Source organism: Podarcis pityusensis, assembly GCF_964106645.2.
Source record: "Podarcis pityusensis genome assembly, chromosome: Z".
NCBI lineage: Eukaryota > Metazoa > Chordata > Lepidosauria > Squamata > Lacertidae > Podarcis > Podarcis pityusensis.
Genome location: NC_138044.1, coordinates 14,501,843 through 14,514,919, shown reverse-complemented (window position 1 = coordinate 14,514,919; position 13,077 = coordinate 14,501,843). Strand labels below are relative to the sequence as shown.

The 13,077-nt window shown below is 45.5% G+C and overlaps 1 protein-coding gene across 9 annotated transcripts in view; it reads right to left on the bottom strand.

Annotated features, from left to right (window-relative positions):
- NTNG2 (netrin G2) overlaps positions 1 to 13,077 on the bottom strand; it is a 121,784-nt gene that overhangs the window by 7,727 nt on the left and 100,980 nt on the right. For 5 of the 9 annotated variants that reach the window (XM_080990620.1, XM_080990623.1, XM_080990622.1 and 2 more), the window contains 4 exons: positions 10,223 to 10,279; positions 7,244 to 7,318; positions 5,521 to 5,688; positions 2,641 to 2,775 (listed from right to left, as the gene is read on the bottom strand). In XM_080990620.1, coding sequence (XP_080846746.1) covers positions 2,641 to 2,775; positions 5,521 to 5,688; positions 7,244 to 7,318; positions 10,223 to 10,279 — 435 coding nt within the window. The remainder of the gene's footprint in view (positions 1 to 2,640; positions 2,776 to 5,520; positions 5,689 to 7,243; positions 7,319 to 10,222; positions 10,280 to 13,077) is intronic. The other 4 variants (XM_080990625.1, XM_080990627.1, XM_080990628.1 and 1 more) reach the window with 2 other exon arrangements.

Sequence of the window (13,077 nt, the reverse complement as noted above, 5' to 3'; positions counted from 1 at the left end):
ATGATCCAAAGACTATTAGTGCCACAGCCAGACATCCTAACTGCTTGTTATTATAAAGGTTTTGAGGCTGTTTAGCCCAACCTTTACAAATGGTTATGAACAATATTATGTTGCAAGGGAAAATGCCTGACTCCTGAAAACACGCTAATATTACGTTGATAGCAAAGCGAGATGAAGATCCAGCCCAGGTTAAGAACTATAGACCTATTTCCTTTCTCAATTGTGATTATAAATTGTTTGCAATAATATTAGCTAGAAGACTTAAATTAGTCTTAAAGGACTGGATTCATGAAGATCAAGCTGGATTTCTCTCGACAAGACAAATAAAAGACAATGTTAGAATTGTATTAAATGCTACAGAATATTTTGAAAAGAGAAGAGATAAGCAATTAGCAATGATTTTCTAGATGCAGAGAAGGTGTTTGATAAAGTTTCGCAGAGTTTTATGGGGAAAATATTGGATATTATGGGCTGGGGGGAGAAAATTGTGAGAGGAATAAAAGCAACAATATATACAGAACAATTTTCAAGTATAATAGTAAATGGAGTGCTAACAGAAAAGTGCACTATAACAAAGGGTACTAGACAAAGCTGCCCACTAACACTTCGAAAATATTGTGCTTGAAGGAAGAGAAGAACTGATCTCAAAAATGTATAAACTATTATTAGAATGGGAGACGAAAGATGAAATGGTGAAATTGGTAATGATAAAATGGGCTAAAGATTTAGGACATAATATAGAAATGAATGGGGAAAGTTGTGGAAAGTAGACATGAAATTCACCGCTTGCTATGCTTTAAAAGAGAATTATATCAAAATGATAGATGGTATTTAACACCTGATAAATTATCTAAAATGTATAAGGTTTTGAATAACTGCTGCATATGTGGTGGACGTAAAAAAGCTAGGGTATTTGGGGAAATATATGATGAGATAAAAAAGATTGTTTAAAGTGAGTATACCACAAACACCTGAATCTTTTCTGCTAGGGATTATAGGGACAGAAATTCAAAAAAGGATGGTTACGTTGTTTATGTACAGCAGGTAGGATACTGTATGCCAGGCATGTCCAAAGTCTGTTTCAGGGGTCTAATCCGGCCAGTTTATCTCCTGGGGTAAAATCCTAAAAACACCTCAATAACTTCAATCCTTAAAAAAGGGTAACAACTTTGGTCGGCCCTCACGGCCCTTCACTTCATCAAATCTGGCCCTCTTTGAAAAAAGTTTGGACACCACTGCCTATGCTCAGAAGTGGAAAGAGAAAGACGTTCCCCCTAAAGAAGAATTAATAAGTAAAGTAATGGACTTTACTTGAATCAGCAAAGCTAACAGCTAAAATAAGATAATTTAATGATGACTGGGGTGTTTTTTGTTTTTTTGCTTTTTTAAAGAATGGAAGTCGTTTTCAGATTATTTGAGGAATTATTAAAATGTGAAGAATCTGCAACCATGTTTCGAACTATGAGCAATGGAAAAAAAATCAAGATTATTGTGTTATGATTATGATAAAAAAAGAGTAAAGATAGGATGCAGCAAAGGGGGGGGGGTTGAGAAAAAGGGGGAAGAGGGTTTGGGAAATAGAAAATAGAATTTTTTTAAAAAAATAATATGTATCAGAATTTTATGTGTAATATTTGGAAAACTTACTGAAAGTGGTGGAGTGTCTTCTGTGTTTCTCTCTCCTTCCACCCCCAACATCTCCCCCTCTTCTTCTCTATCTCCCCCCCTCCCCAGCAACCCTTCTTTTGTTTAACAGTCACCCAGCTTTGTAGGGAATGGAGAATGTTGCAGGAAAGGACCATGTCTGCATGTGTGTCTTGCGCTGTGTGTTTCTCACTTCCCTTCCCTGCAATAACAAAAGATTTCTGCTTCTGATCTGTATCTTGTTTTGCCCTCCGCACCCCCATGCAAACACTAATTTTGTGAAAGGTTTGGTCCAGTGGCATTGCTTGTGTTCCTGTCAGCACGTGCACTTTCACTTACCTGAATGCCAAAAACTGCACCGGAACAGGGTGGGGTGGGTGCCGAACGGGGGAAATCCCCACTTACACACATCCTGCAATGGAACCCCAGGCGAGCCACATAAAGAATGTGGTTACTCAAGGGCACCTACTCAAAAAGGTTGAAAACCACTGGTTTAGACAATACTGAGCTAATGGATGAATGGTCTGACTCAGTAGAAGGCAGCTCCATATGTTCATCAGGAGCACCTATAGCTCATCAGTAGAACCGATGACCAGAATGCCCCAGGTGCAATCTCCAGCATTTCTAGGGAGCGTTGAGAGAGGCACCTACATGAGAACCTAGGGACTTGCTGCCAGTCTGTGTAGACCAGGTACAGGAAATCTTTGACACTCCAGATGTTGCTGAATTGCAACTCCCACCATCATCATCTGTGGACATTGGCCATGGTTGCTGGGGCTGATGGGAGTTGTGATTCATCCACATCTGGAGGGCTGAAAGTTCCTCACACCTAGTGCGGACAATAATGAGATAAAGGGGGCATTGGCTTAACTTGCTGTAAGGCAGCTTCCTTTGTTCCCAGCCATCTCCTGCTGTCATTGAGCTCTGTGCCCCCTTTGGCTCCTTGCCCAAGTGGCAGAGCTTTCCCCTGTGCTACAGGTGAACAGTGATGCTTACGAAAGCAGCCTTGTCTCCAGTAGTAGCCGGGCAGACAGTCATCACACTTCGGCCCGGTGACACCTTCTTTGCAGTCACAGTAGCCGGTCTCGTTGCAGCGGTTGGCCACTGAGCCTATACGGTTGCAGTTACAATCTGTCAAAGCCAAAACAGTGCAGAAAGAACAAAACAGGACAAAAAGAAAAGCTGTGTCAGCGTAGATCGGGGTTGTTCAGGAACCACATGAAATTCCTGCTTAATGTCTGGTTCCTTTTCCAAATAACGATTTTATTTTTCGCTCCGTAAGTCGCACCTGACCATAAGAGGCACCTAGTTTTTAGAGGAGGAAAGGGGGAAAGCCCTGTTTTTGGGGGGGATCACTCACAGTTGTGCAGCAACTTTTGCAAAGGGGGAAAGCCCCTTTTTTTGAGGATCAGCTCAAAGTTGTTGAGCTTACTTTGCAAAGGGGGAAAAATCCTGTTTTTATGGGGTTCAACTCACAGTTCTGCAGCTTCTTTAGGAAAGGAAAAGGAGCCATTTCTACAGTTTCCAGATGATAATCTAATCAGCCAGTCACATGTCACTGGGGAAACAAACAGCCTCCATCTGCAGAACATTCAACAATGGAGGCCTGGGCAAGGGGGCGGGGCTGGAAAGGGAGCCAGCTATTGACCACATTCACTCCATAAGACACACAGACATTTCCCCTTACTTTTTAGGAGGAAAAAAGTGCGTCTTATGGAGTGAAAAATACGGTAATTATAATAATAATGTTATTATTTGTACCCCATTTGTCTGACTGGGTTGCCCCAAACACTCTGGGTGGTTTCCAACAGATATATGAACATAATAAAACATCAAACATTAAAAACTTCACTGTAGAGGGCTGCCTTCAGATGTCTTCTAAAACTTGTAGAGTTATTTATCTCCTTGGCATTTGACAGGAGAGCATTCCACAGGGTGCGCACGACTCCTGAGAAGGCCCTCTTCCTGGTTCCCTGTAGCTTTGCTTCTCACAGTGAGGGAACTGCCAGAAGGCCTTCGGAGGTGGACCTCAGTGTCCGGGCTGAACAATGGGGGTGGAGACGCTCCTTCAGGTATACTGGGCAGAAGCCATGTAGGGCTTTAAAGATCAGCACCAATACTTGGAATTGTGCTCAGAAACATACTGGAAGCCAGTGTAGATCCTTTAGGATCGGTGTTATATGGTCCTGGCAGTCACTTCCAGTCACCAGTCTAGCTATTGCATACTGGATTTGTTGTAGTTTCCGAGTCACCTTCAAAGGTAGCCCCACGTGGAGTGCATTGCAGCAACTGATCTTCAACATAAAGAGGGGACATCAGCAGTGGGGCTGGCCAGGTACGGCTTTGGGGCAGAGGTCCACACGCTGCAGAATGAGCAGGGGAAACCTCAAATTCAACAAGGATAGCTTACCACATTCTGAAGTAAGTGAAGTATATATTACCAGTTAAAGAGAGTCTGTCCTCCAGCTATGGGCAAAGAAAATGGGAGAAGAAGTGACCCTATGCTGGATTCATTTTGTAAACCACTGAGGTATGGAAGAAGAAGAAAAAGTGTATATGGTTTATTAAATAAAAATGATTAAAAATAATAATTCCTGATTTCCAGGTCAATGGGGAGGAATGAGCAGTCAAAAAGACTAGGTTTTTGTGAAGTCACAGCTATGATGATGATTTGTAGTAGTATTAATAATTACTATTATTTACTGAAATTGTATTTCAGCCTTTCTCCCAAACTAGCCCAGGGCAGCAAACACATAAATGATGGAACAATTAAAACACCTGAAAACAACTCCAGTGCAGAGGCATTTCTTATTGAGATGTCAACATTTAGGCAAAAGCTAGGGATTTTGAGCTTGACCATTGCCAAAGTTTGGTTGGTTTTCATCTGCAGCTGTCAAGAAGCTGTTTCATTTTTATAGCAGGAGTTGTTCTCTAAGTATCAATGTTTGATTTGTTTTTAATCAGGGAAGCCACTTAACAAGATCCATGGGCAGAAAAGGGTAATAACAATAGTAAGTTGAGGGGGAGGCAGCACACACGCACAAACTCACTCAATTAGTTAGGCAGTCCATCACCACTTAAAGCCAGGATGAGGAACCTGCGGGTCTATGGATGTTGCTGGGCAACAACTCCCATCATTTCTGACCAGAGCCTAAGGTGGCTGAGCTTGATGAGAATTGGAGTCCTGCAATACCTAGAGGGCAACAGGTGATCTACTCCTGCTTTAGGACAATTACAATCATAGAATTGTAGAACGAGAAGGAACCACGGGGCTCATCTAGTTCAACCCCCTGCAATGCAAGAATCTTTTGCCCAACATGGGGCTCAAACCCACAACCCTGAGATTAAGAGTCTCATGCTTTATGCTATACCAGGGGTCAGCAACCCGCGGCTCCGGAGCCGCATGTGGCTCTTTTACACCTTTGCCACGGCTCCGGGGCGGATACTAGCGAGGGGAGGAGGCGCACTGTGTGCCCCGACACTCCCCACTGCTTTAAATGTCGCAATGGTTTTGCGGCTCCCAGTTTTTTCTTCTTCGGTCCAAGTGGCTCTTTTTGTCTTAAAGGTTGCAGACCCCTGTGCTATACCAACCAGCTTTAAACTAGGAATAGGAAACCCCAGACCTTTCAGATGTTTGGCTAGACTACCCAACCACCATCCCTGTTTTGCATGCTGGCTGATGGGAGTTGGGAGTCCACAAACATCTGGAGGACCCTGTCAGGGATGGGACCTTGTATTTAAGCAACATTTAGAAGGCCGCAGGTTCCCTCATCTTTGGATAGCCACTGAGATAAACAATAGGAAGGGTCTCTACCTGTAACACCAACACCAACAAGGAGGCTTCATGGCTTTTGAGCAAAACTGAGTACTACTCACCCACACATACATTCTCATCATCCAGCTCTGCGGAGCTATTGCGATAGTAGCCCAGCCGGCAGTGCTGGCAGTGCTGCCCCCTAGTGTTGTGTTTGCAGCTGATGCAGGTCACTAGGTTCAGGAAGTCAATGAAGCTGCAGCGATTAGAGTGACCGTAACATTCACAATCTGTGAAAGCAAAAGGAGCAGGAAAATAGGTGGGTGGGAAATCAAGCTTCATTCAATCAGGCTTACATTTCCACCTATCGCTGGCATAATATACAATGTCAGAGGGTGTTGCATTAAAAGGCACCTTGCAGGGAGAAGAACTGCATGCAAAGAGTGCTTCAGATACATGAAAAGGGGAATGCAGCCAGCTGAGTTGATTGCTCAGCCGCCACAGTTTCGGGGTCCATTCTGGAGTCCAGTTCTTCACTCTTTGGGGCTATTCCTAGGGTGATAGAATTTCCTTGTTTGGTATCCTAGATCAGGGATGGGTGTGTGTGGCTTCTTTGGCTCTGCAGATGCTGTTGGACTCCAGATGCAATTGTCCCTGACTACTGGCTATACTGGCTGAGGTTGGTAGGAGTTGGGAGTCCAACAACATCTGGAGGGCACCAGATTTTTCATCCCTGATCTAGGAGAACTAGAAGGCCTTCATAGCTAGAATCTTTAAGTCTCTGGATCTGTTCGCAGCATATATTGCAAATTATCTCCTGGGAAGAAAATAGTCCCCCTTACTAATACAGTAGTTATACCAGAGCAAATGTAAGTTTCTGCAGGGCCCCAGGAATCTATCTGGAGGCAAACCTCATCGCAGAAGCTCTTGGCTCCACACTGGGCTACTATGATCTTTTGCATCAGGAATGGGGAACATCTGTAGATCTCCAAATCTCACTAGCCTCCCAATGAGCATCAGTTCTAGCCAGTATGGACAATGGCTAAGGATGATGGGGGCTGGGAGTCCAGCAATATCTTGAGGGCCTGACATCTTGACCTTGCAAATTTTAAGATTGTAGGGTAAGCAGGGCAGGGCTGGAAGGATCATGCCCAGGCAAAGCAGCTGGGGTCACAATCCCTTCTCACAGTTTAGCAAGGATAGCTCATTCTGTGCACGTCCATCCCTTCAGAGGGAGAGCAGATGATGACATTCTAGACACACAAGGTAGGCATGCATCCTTTGGTTGAGACTTTTGGCGGGAGTCATTAGTTCAAGATTAAGGCTGCAAAGAATGGGGTGAAAGAAGCAGGAGAACGACAAAGGCACACAGACATGAAGAGGAAGCAGACAAGTGATGGACAGGCAAAGCACCAATGAGTTTCAAGAGGCAGAGCTTTCCCCCCTCCACACTATACAGCAAAGGAAGGAAAATAGAGCCTGAAGAAACCAGGCTGTTTCTCCCAGAGATGCCCCCACTGATATCACCAAGACTATGCTGGAACAAGTGGCACACCTGAAGGCAGCAGGCTAGCTGAGGGGAGTTGCATGACAAGTTTGTGGGGCACAGACATCTCTGGTCAGGGGCTCATGGGAAGCAGCTGCCATTTGCCTAACGGTAGGACCGGTCATCACTGTGTAATTCTAACTTACTTGCAACTTTTCAGAGTCATCCTGGGCTGCATCCGATGCTTGTCCTACTCAGAGTAGACCCAATGAGATCAACAAACAGGATGAACTTGGATCCATTAATTTCAGACAACACTCAATGCCAACCATTGAATTGCTCCCAGTTTCTCAACTTACCTTTAAATGTTTCAATGGGTGCCAGTGGGACGGAGCCAGATTTGAGCCGGATGAGTTTGGAAACCTTGGGAGATTCTTGGGAAGATGAAAAGACACCACTTTTTTTTTTTTGCCTCCCCCTATTTGACCCATACAGGTGACACCTTCTATGCTACAGAGAAGCAGGTTTAGAAGGACACAGACCAAGTTACAACAATCACACCGACACACCACCACAATCCTGTCTCAGCACAGTAACAGGCAGATTTCGCCCCCTGCCACACAGTGACTACTTTTGCCATCCTCTTCTCCTGAAGTCTGACTCTTGAAAGTGCCATCACCTTACAGACCTCCTTCATGGGGCTCATCCATACATACACAGTGGTCAGGCCCAAAGCCAGACTGATTTCCCCACCTCCTTTTGTACAAGTGGAAAACAGCTTCCTTATGAACTACAATAGAGCTTCTTTACAATCCTCAGCACCCTTAACACTTCCAAAGATCCTTTGTGGGAAGTCACAACTGTTTAAAGTGATACAATACTCCTTTAATTGTAGAGTGCAGATGGGGTCCTATAGGCTGAAGATCATAAAGACATAGAGCCCCAGTAGATCAGAATAAGGTCTCTCTAATCCAGGCTTCCTCAACTTTGGCCCTCCAGATGTTTTTGGCCTACAACTCCCATGATCCCTAGCTAGCAGGACCAGTGGTCAGGGATGATGGGAATTGTAGTCTCAAAACATCTGGAGGGCCGAGGTTGAGGAAGCTTGCTGTAATCCAACACTCTGCTACCCTTGAGTGGCTAATCAAATGCTTCTGGGTAACCCACAAGCAGGGCATGGAGGCAACAGCCGTCGCATGCAGTCTGCTCCAGAATTTGGTGCTCAGAGAGGGGTGGGTATACTGACATGGAACACAGAGGCTCCATTTAGCTACCCTGCCTAAAACCCTTGATAGCTCTGTCTCCTCTATGAATTTATCCTTTTAAAAAAGTGGCTTGATAGGCTGCATTAGACCTGCAGTCATTCCTTTGCAACCCTAACTCTCCTTTCATTACCCTCCTGTTGCTTCCATGGTCCTCACTGAACAGCAAGCATTAAATTATATCATCTGTGGGTGGCCTAAATCAAAACAGGTGGCTTTTTAAAATCCTATTAAAGGTGTAAGTTAATGTAGCAATGCCAGGTTGTTTTGGTTCACAGCATAACTGTTTCATGAAAAGCTCCTGTGCTTATTTTACATACACCTAAGCGTCAAGGTGGTTGTCAGGGACTGGTTGTTGTTGTTGTTGTTGTTGTTGTTGTTGTTGTTGTTGTTGTTGTTGTTTTGCAATTCATTTTCCTATGACTTCACTGTTTTTCGTCACACCCACCCATGTGTGGAATGCTCCAGTCATCTGATACAGCAAACTCTCAAACAAAGTGGAAAATCTGTGGACTTCTAAATGTTGCTGGACTCCTCCTCCCACCATCTCTGATCACTGACCATGCTGACTGCAGGGACTGATGGGAGCTGAAGCGGAACATCTGGAGGGCCACAGCTTCTTCACCTTTGCTCTAGAGCCGTGGTTCACAAACTTTCCTCTCCCTCCCTTGCACCACTTTTGAAAATTGCTGGAAGTCTTGGCAGATCACTTCATGGTTTGTCTGCCAGTTGTAACAACGGTAAGGTGCTGTGCTAGATGCTGTAAGATTTTTAATTGTATTTTTTTTCCAGGCACACAACAACTGAATGAAACTTGTGGACCACTGCTCTAGAGTCTAGTCTAGGAAAAACTACACTGTAATAAAGTTGTTAAGTCTGAAAGGCGGCAAAAGCATCTTTTGCTGTTATTGCTGCAACAACCCAAGTGGTTGGAAACTGTCAACATGTTTACTTTAAACATGTTTGCCACACAAACTAAAATACATCTACCTACTCCTGCTGGAAAAGACTTTGTGCTGCCTTGAACCTTTCTAGACTCAGACTATGTAGGAATGAAAAGCATCATTAAAAGCACCTGGATTGTTGTTATTGTTATTATTCAGGACTGCAGCCCAAAGGGGGGGGTGCTTTACCTTTTCCTTTGTGGCAGCTAGACTGGTGACTGGGGGCGGCCGCCGAGACCATATAACACCGGTCTTGAAAGACCTACATTGGCTCCCAGTATGTTTCTGAGCACAGTTCAAAGTGTTGGTGTTGACCTTTAAAGCCCTAAACGGCCTCGGTCCAGTATATCTGAAGGAGCGTCTCCACCCCCATCGTTCTGCCCGGACACTGAGGTCCAACACTGAGGGCCTTCTGGCAGTTCCCTCGCAGCGAGAAGCCAAGTTACAAGGAACCTAGCAGAGGGCCTTCTCGGTAGTGGCACCTGCCCTGTGGAACACCCTCCCAGCAGATGTCAAAGTAAAAAACAACTACCAGACTTTTAGAAGACATCTGAAGGCAGCCCTGTTTAGGGAAGCTTTTAATGTTTGACGGACTATTGTATTTTAATATTTTGCTGGAAGCCGCCCAGAGTGGCTGGGGAAACCCAGCCAGATGGCCGGGGTATAAATAATAAATTATTATTATTAATTATTATTGTTGTTGTTATTTCCACCCCAGCTATGATCCTATGATGGAAACTGCAATGCACATGAATGAGATTCTTCCCCACCTCCTATCAAGGCTTAATGTAGCAGTGGGTGGCTGTGGGAAGAGATTTCCATCAGGACACAGCTGAGGAGGAAAGGATTAAACCTGAGTAAAGTTGTCACTCACAGGGTGCAGTAGTAAATTTAAAGTCTCCCTAAGAAACGGGAATTCCTGTTTAGTTTCTCTCTCAATTATTTCAAGGGAAGCACATGCTTAGGCCTACTTTTCAACGCATGGGAGGGAGCACGTTCATTAGCTCTAGATTTATAGGCCACAAAACAAAGCAAAACAAAACAAAACCCACTAGCAGGCGAGCTAGACACTGAGGTGACTACTTTCAACCAAGCGCACTAGCCAATTCTCAGCACGCCATCAGAAAATTACCTGATTTCTTGCCGTGTTTTTTGACAGCGCCATGACCCGTTTTGCTCTTGGGAGGGGCTGCATTTGAGATGAAAGACAAATACACAAACAATGGATAAATAGGGAGGGGTGGCGTGGATTCTCAGCTTCTGGTCCAACAGGGTTAGAAGGAAGATTAGTAGGAAGAGACTGGCTGCTAGATCAGATCAAAGGCTTATCTAGACCAGCATCCTCTTTCTTAGAGCAGCCAATCAGATGCATGTGGGACGCTGACAAGCAGAGCAGGAGTGCAACACACTCTCTCCCAGTTGTGATCCTCAGCAACTGCTGTTCTGAGGCATATAGTCCCTGATAAATGGAACTGGTACATAGGCACTGGTAGTTTTGCCCTCCCTGAATTTCTCTCCCCCTCTTTTTAAGCCATTAAAACATGGTGGCTATTGCCATCTCTTGTGTTGGTGAATTCTGCCGTTTGGCTATGCATAGAAGTGACTGGAACCCCAATCAAAGCCTCTCTCAAAATAGTTCTGATTTAACAGCTAAAGCAAGAGCAAGGAACTTGTAGCTTTCCAGATGTTGTTGGACTAACTCCCATCCTCCCTAACTGTTGCCTGTGCTGGCTGGGGGTGATGGAAGTTGGAGTCTGACAACATCTCAGGAGCCACAGGCTCCTCATTCCTGTCCAGATTCCAAACAGGAGAAGAGCAAAGGGTCTTTCAAAGTTGAGAAGAGAAAATTTGTATGGCCTGTTGGTCAGAAATGGGAGAAGTTACACTTGGGAAATTCCCCTGTTCTCTACACAACTCTGAAAGGCACGGGGATTTTCAGAGGCTGGCCCTATCAGACTTGTGTTGCAAGGAATCCCACCAGGCCACAATTCATGTTGTAAAACTGGATCCAAGAGCAGCCATGAAATGGACAGCCAAGGGTTGGACTTACTACTTATTATTCCTTAGAGAAGGTTCTAGACCAGCCTTGCCTAGCCTGGTGCCCTCCAGATGTTTTGAACAGCAACTTTCAATCAGCCCTAGCCAGCACAGCCAAAACACCTGAAAACAGCTGGAAGGCAACAGTTTGGGGAAAGTTGGTCAAGGATCGAGTTTACTATTATTTATTATTAGCAGGTTTGTACCTGGGGCTGCTTAGGAATTCTAAGGAACCAAAAGCCATCAGTACAGTTTTGAAAAGTTCACTCTGCCATCTCGATTCAAAACGGTGCCCAAGGTTATCCAAGCATAGATGAAAGCCATCATGCAAAATTTGGTTATGTTATCTTAAGAGGTGTCTAAATGCACAGTGAAGAAACAAACTTCCAAAATAGATTTACACCTGCATTTTTCAGATGGGAGGGACTTTTGATGGTGGGCAACAGAAAAGTATGTCCTGTGCAGGGCAGTGGGGGGAGGGGAGCACACAAACCTCATGGGTTACAGACCTATATAAAACAGCAAGGTCCCAGAGGCCCATTGTGGACTGTAACTAGGATAACCATAGACAGTGGAGGCCAGGAATCATATTTGCACAGAAGAGGGAATGATGCTTTTCAGCACTGGAGGTGAAACACCCTGCTGTTGCCCACAAGATGGGGGGGGGGGGAATACTCTGTAAGTCTCCCGTGCCAGGCAGGGAGGGAAATCCTTTCTGAATGCCCTCCTCCTGCTCAGGGACTGGCTTCTCCCTTAAGTGCAAAGCCGGGTCACACTGCCAGGCAGATGGGGGAGATCTCCCCCTCCTGTCTGGTGACAAAGCCGGGTATTTGAATGCCTGTCCTCTCACTAATTCAGCAGGAGGGGAGATGTTCTGTTGAGCTTTCTTGCTGGTCCCTCCCTGCCCCCAGAGGCTGGGGAGAAGGCAGCAAAGCTGGGCAGCGGAACAAGGGTGCCACGCTTTGAGGCTCTGCACAGATGGCTGTGCATTGGGGTGGGGGTGGGGGGGAGGACTGCACCATATGAAATCCACAAGGCCCAGCAGCAGCCTGGCTGTCCTCCTTCACCTCAAGTCGCCTTATCCAAACACACCTCCCCTAAACACTCTTTTCAATTACTGCGGCAATCACATTAAGAGTCCTCTAAAAAAAAATTAAGCCCAGAGGGTGCCAGTATCTCTGCGGGGCTACGGTGATGGCAGAGCTGCTGGGCAGAGGAAACTGCCAAAGAGTTCTGCGTGCCCCACGGAGTGAGGTTTGTGCCAATGCAGAATTGCATCGCAATACTCAGCCTGCTGCAGCTGTTTGTGTTACAAAGCTGTTGAAGGCGAACATGCTCAGAGCAGAGGAGGAGGCCCTGGTGGGACGCAAATCATTTTCCCAAGGAGAGAGCGAGAGCAAGAGAGAGCGCACATATAGATGTTTCACCCCAGGTGGCTGCTTTCATCAGTCTCGCCTCCCCCCCCCCCCCTTGCCCAACTATCAGCATTATTTACTACTCATATCTCAAGCTCTTGGAAAAGTGATGCCTGTCCCAACTCTGGTCACTGGCAGCCATCCAGCTTGCTAAGGATATTCAGGGTTGGCAATTTGCATGAGAAAGTCTGCTGACTTCAGGAAATTTGCTGCTCAAGGGTACCCCTTGTCCCCCACATTCATATGACTTGCCATACACCAGCCCTATCCAACCTGGGGCCCTCAAGATGTTTTGGAACTACAACTCCCATCAGCCCCAGCTCACATTGGGAGGGTGGCAAATATACTGGATTGCATCAACAGTCCATCTAGCCTATGTCACACCTTACATTTAAAGCACATGTAGCACACTGAAAGCACATGGGCTCACAGCCCAAGTTCATTTGCCCATAGTCTTTTGTCCAGAATTGGTGCAAACCACAGACTCATTCTCCTGCACAAGCTCCCATTGCTCCATCATTTCCATGGTTCTTGT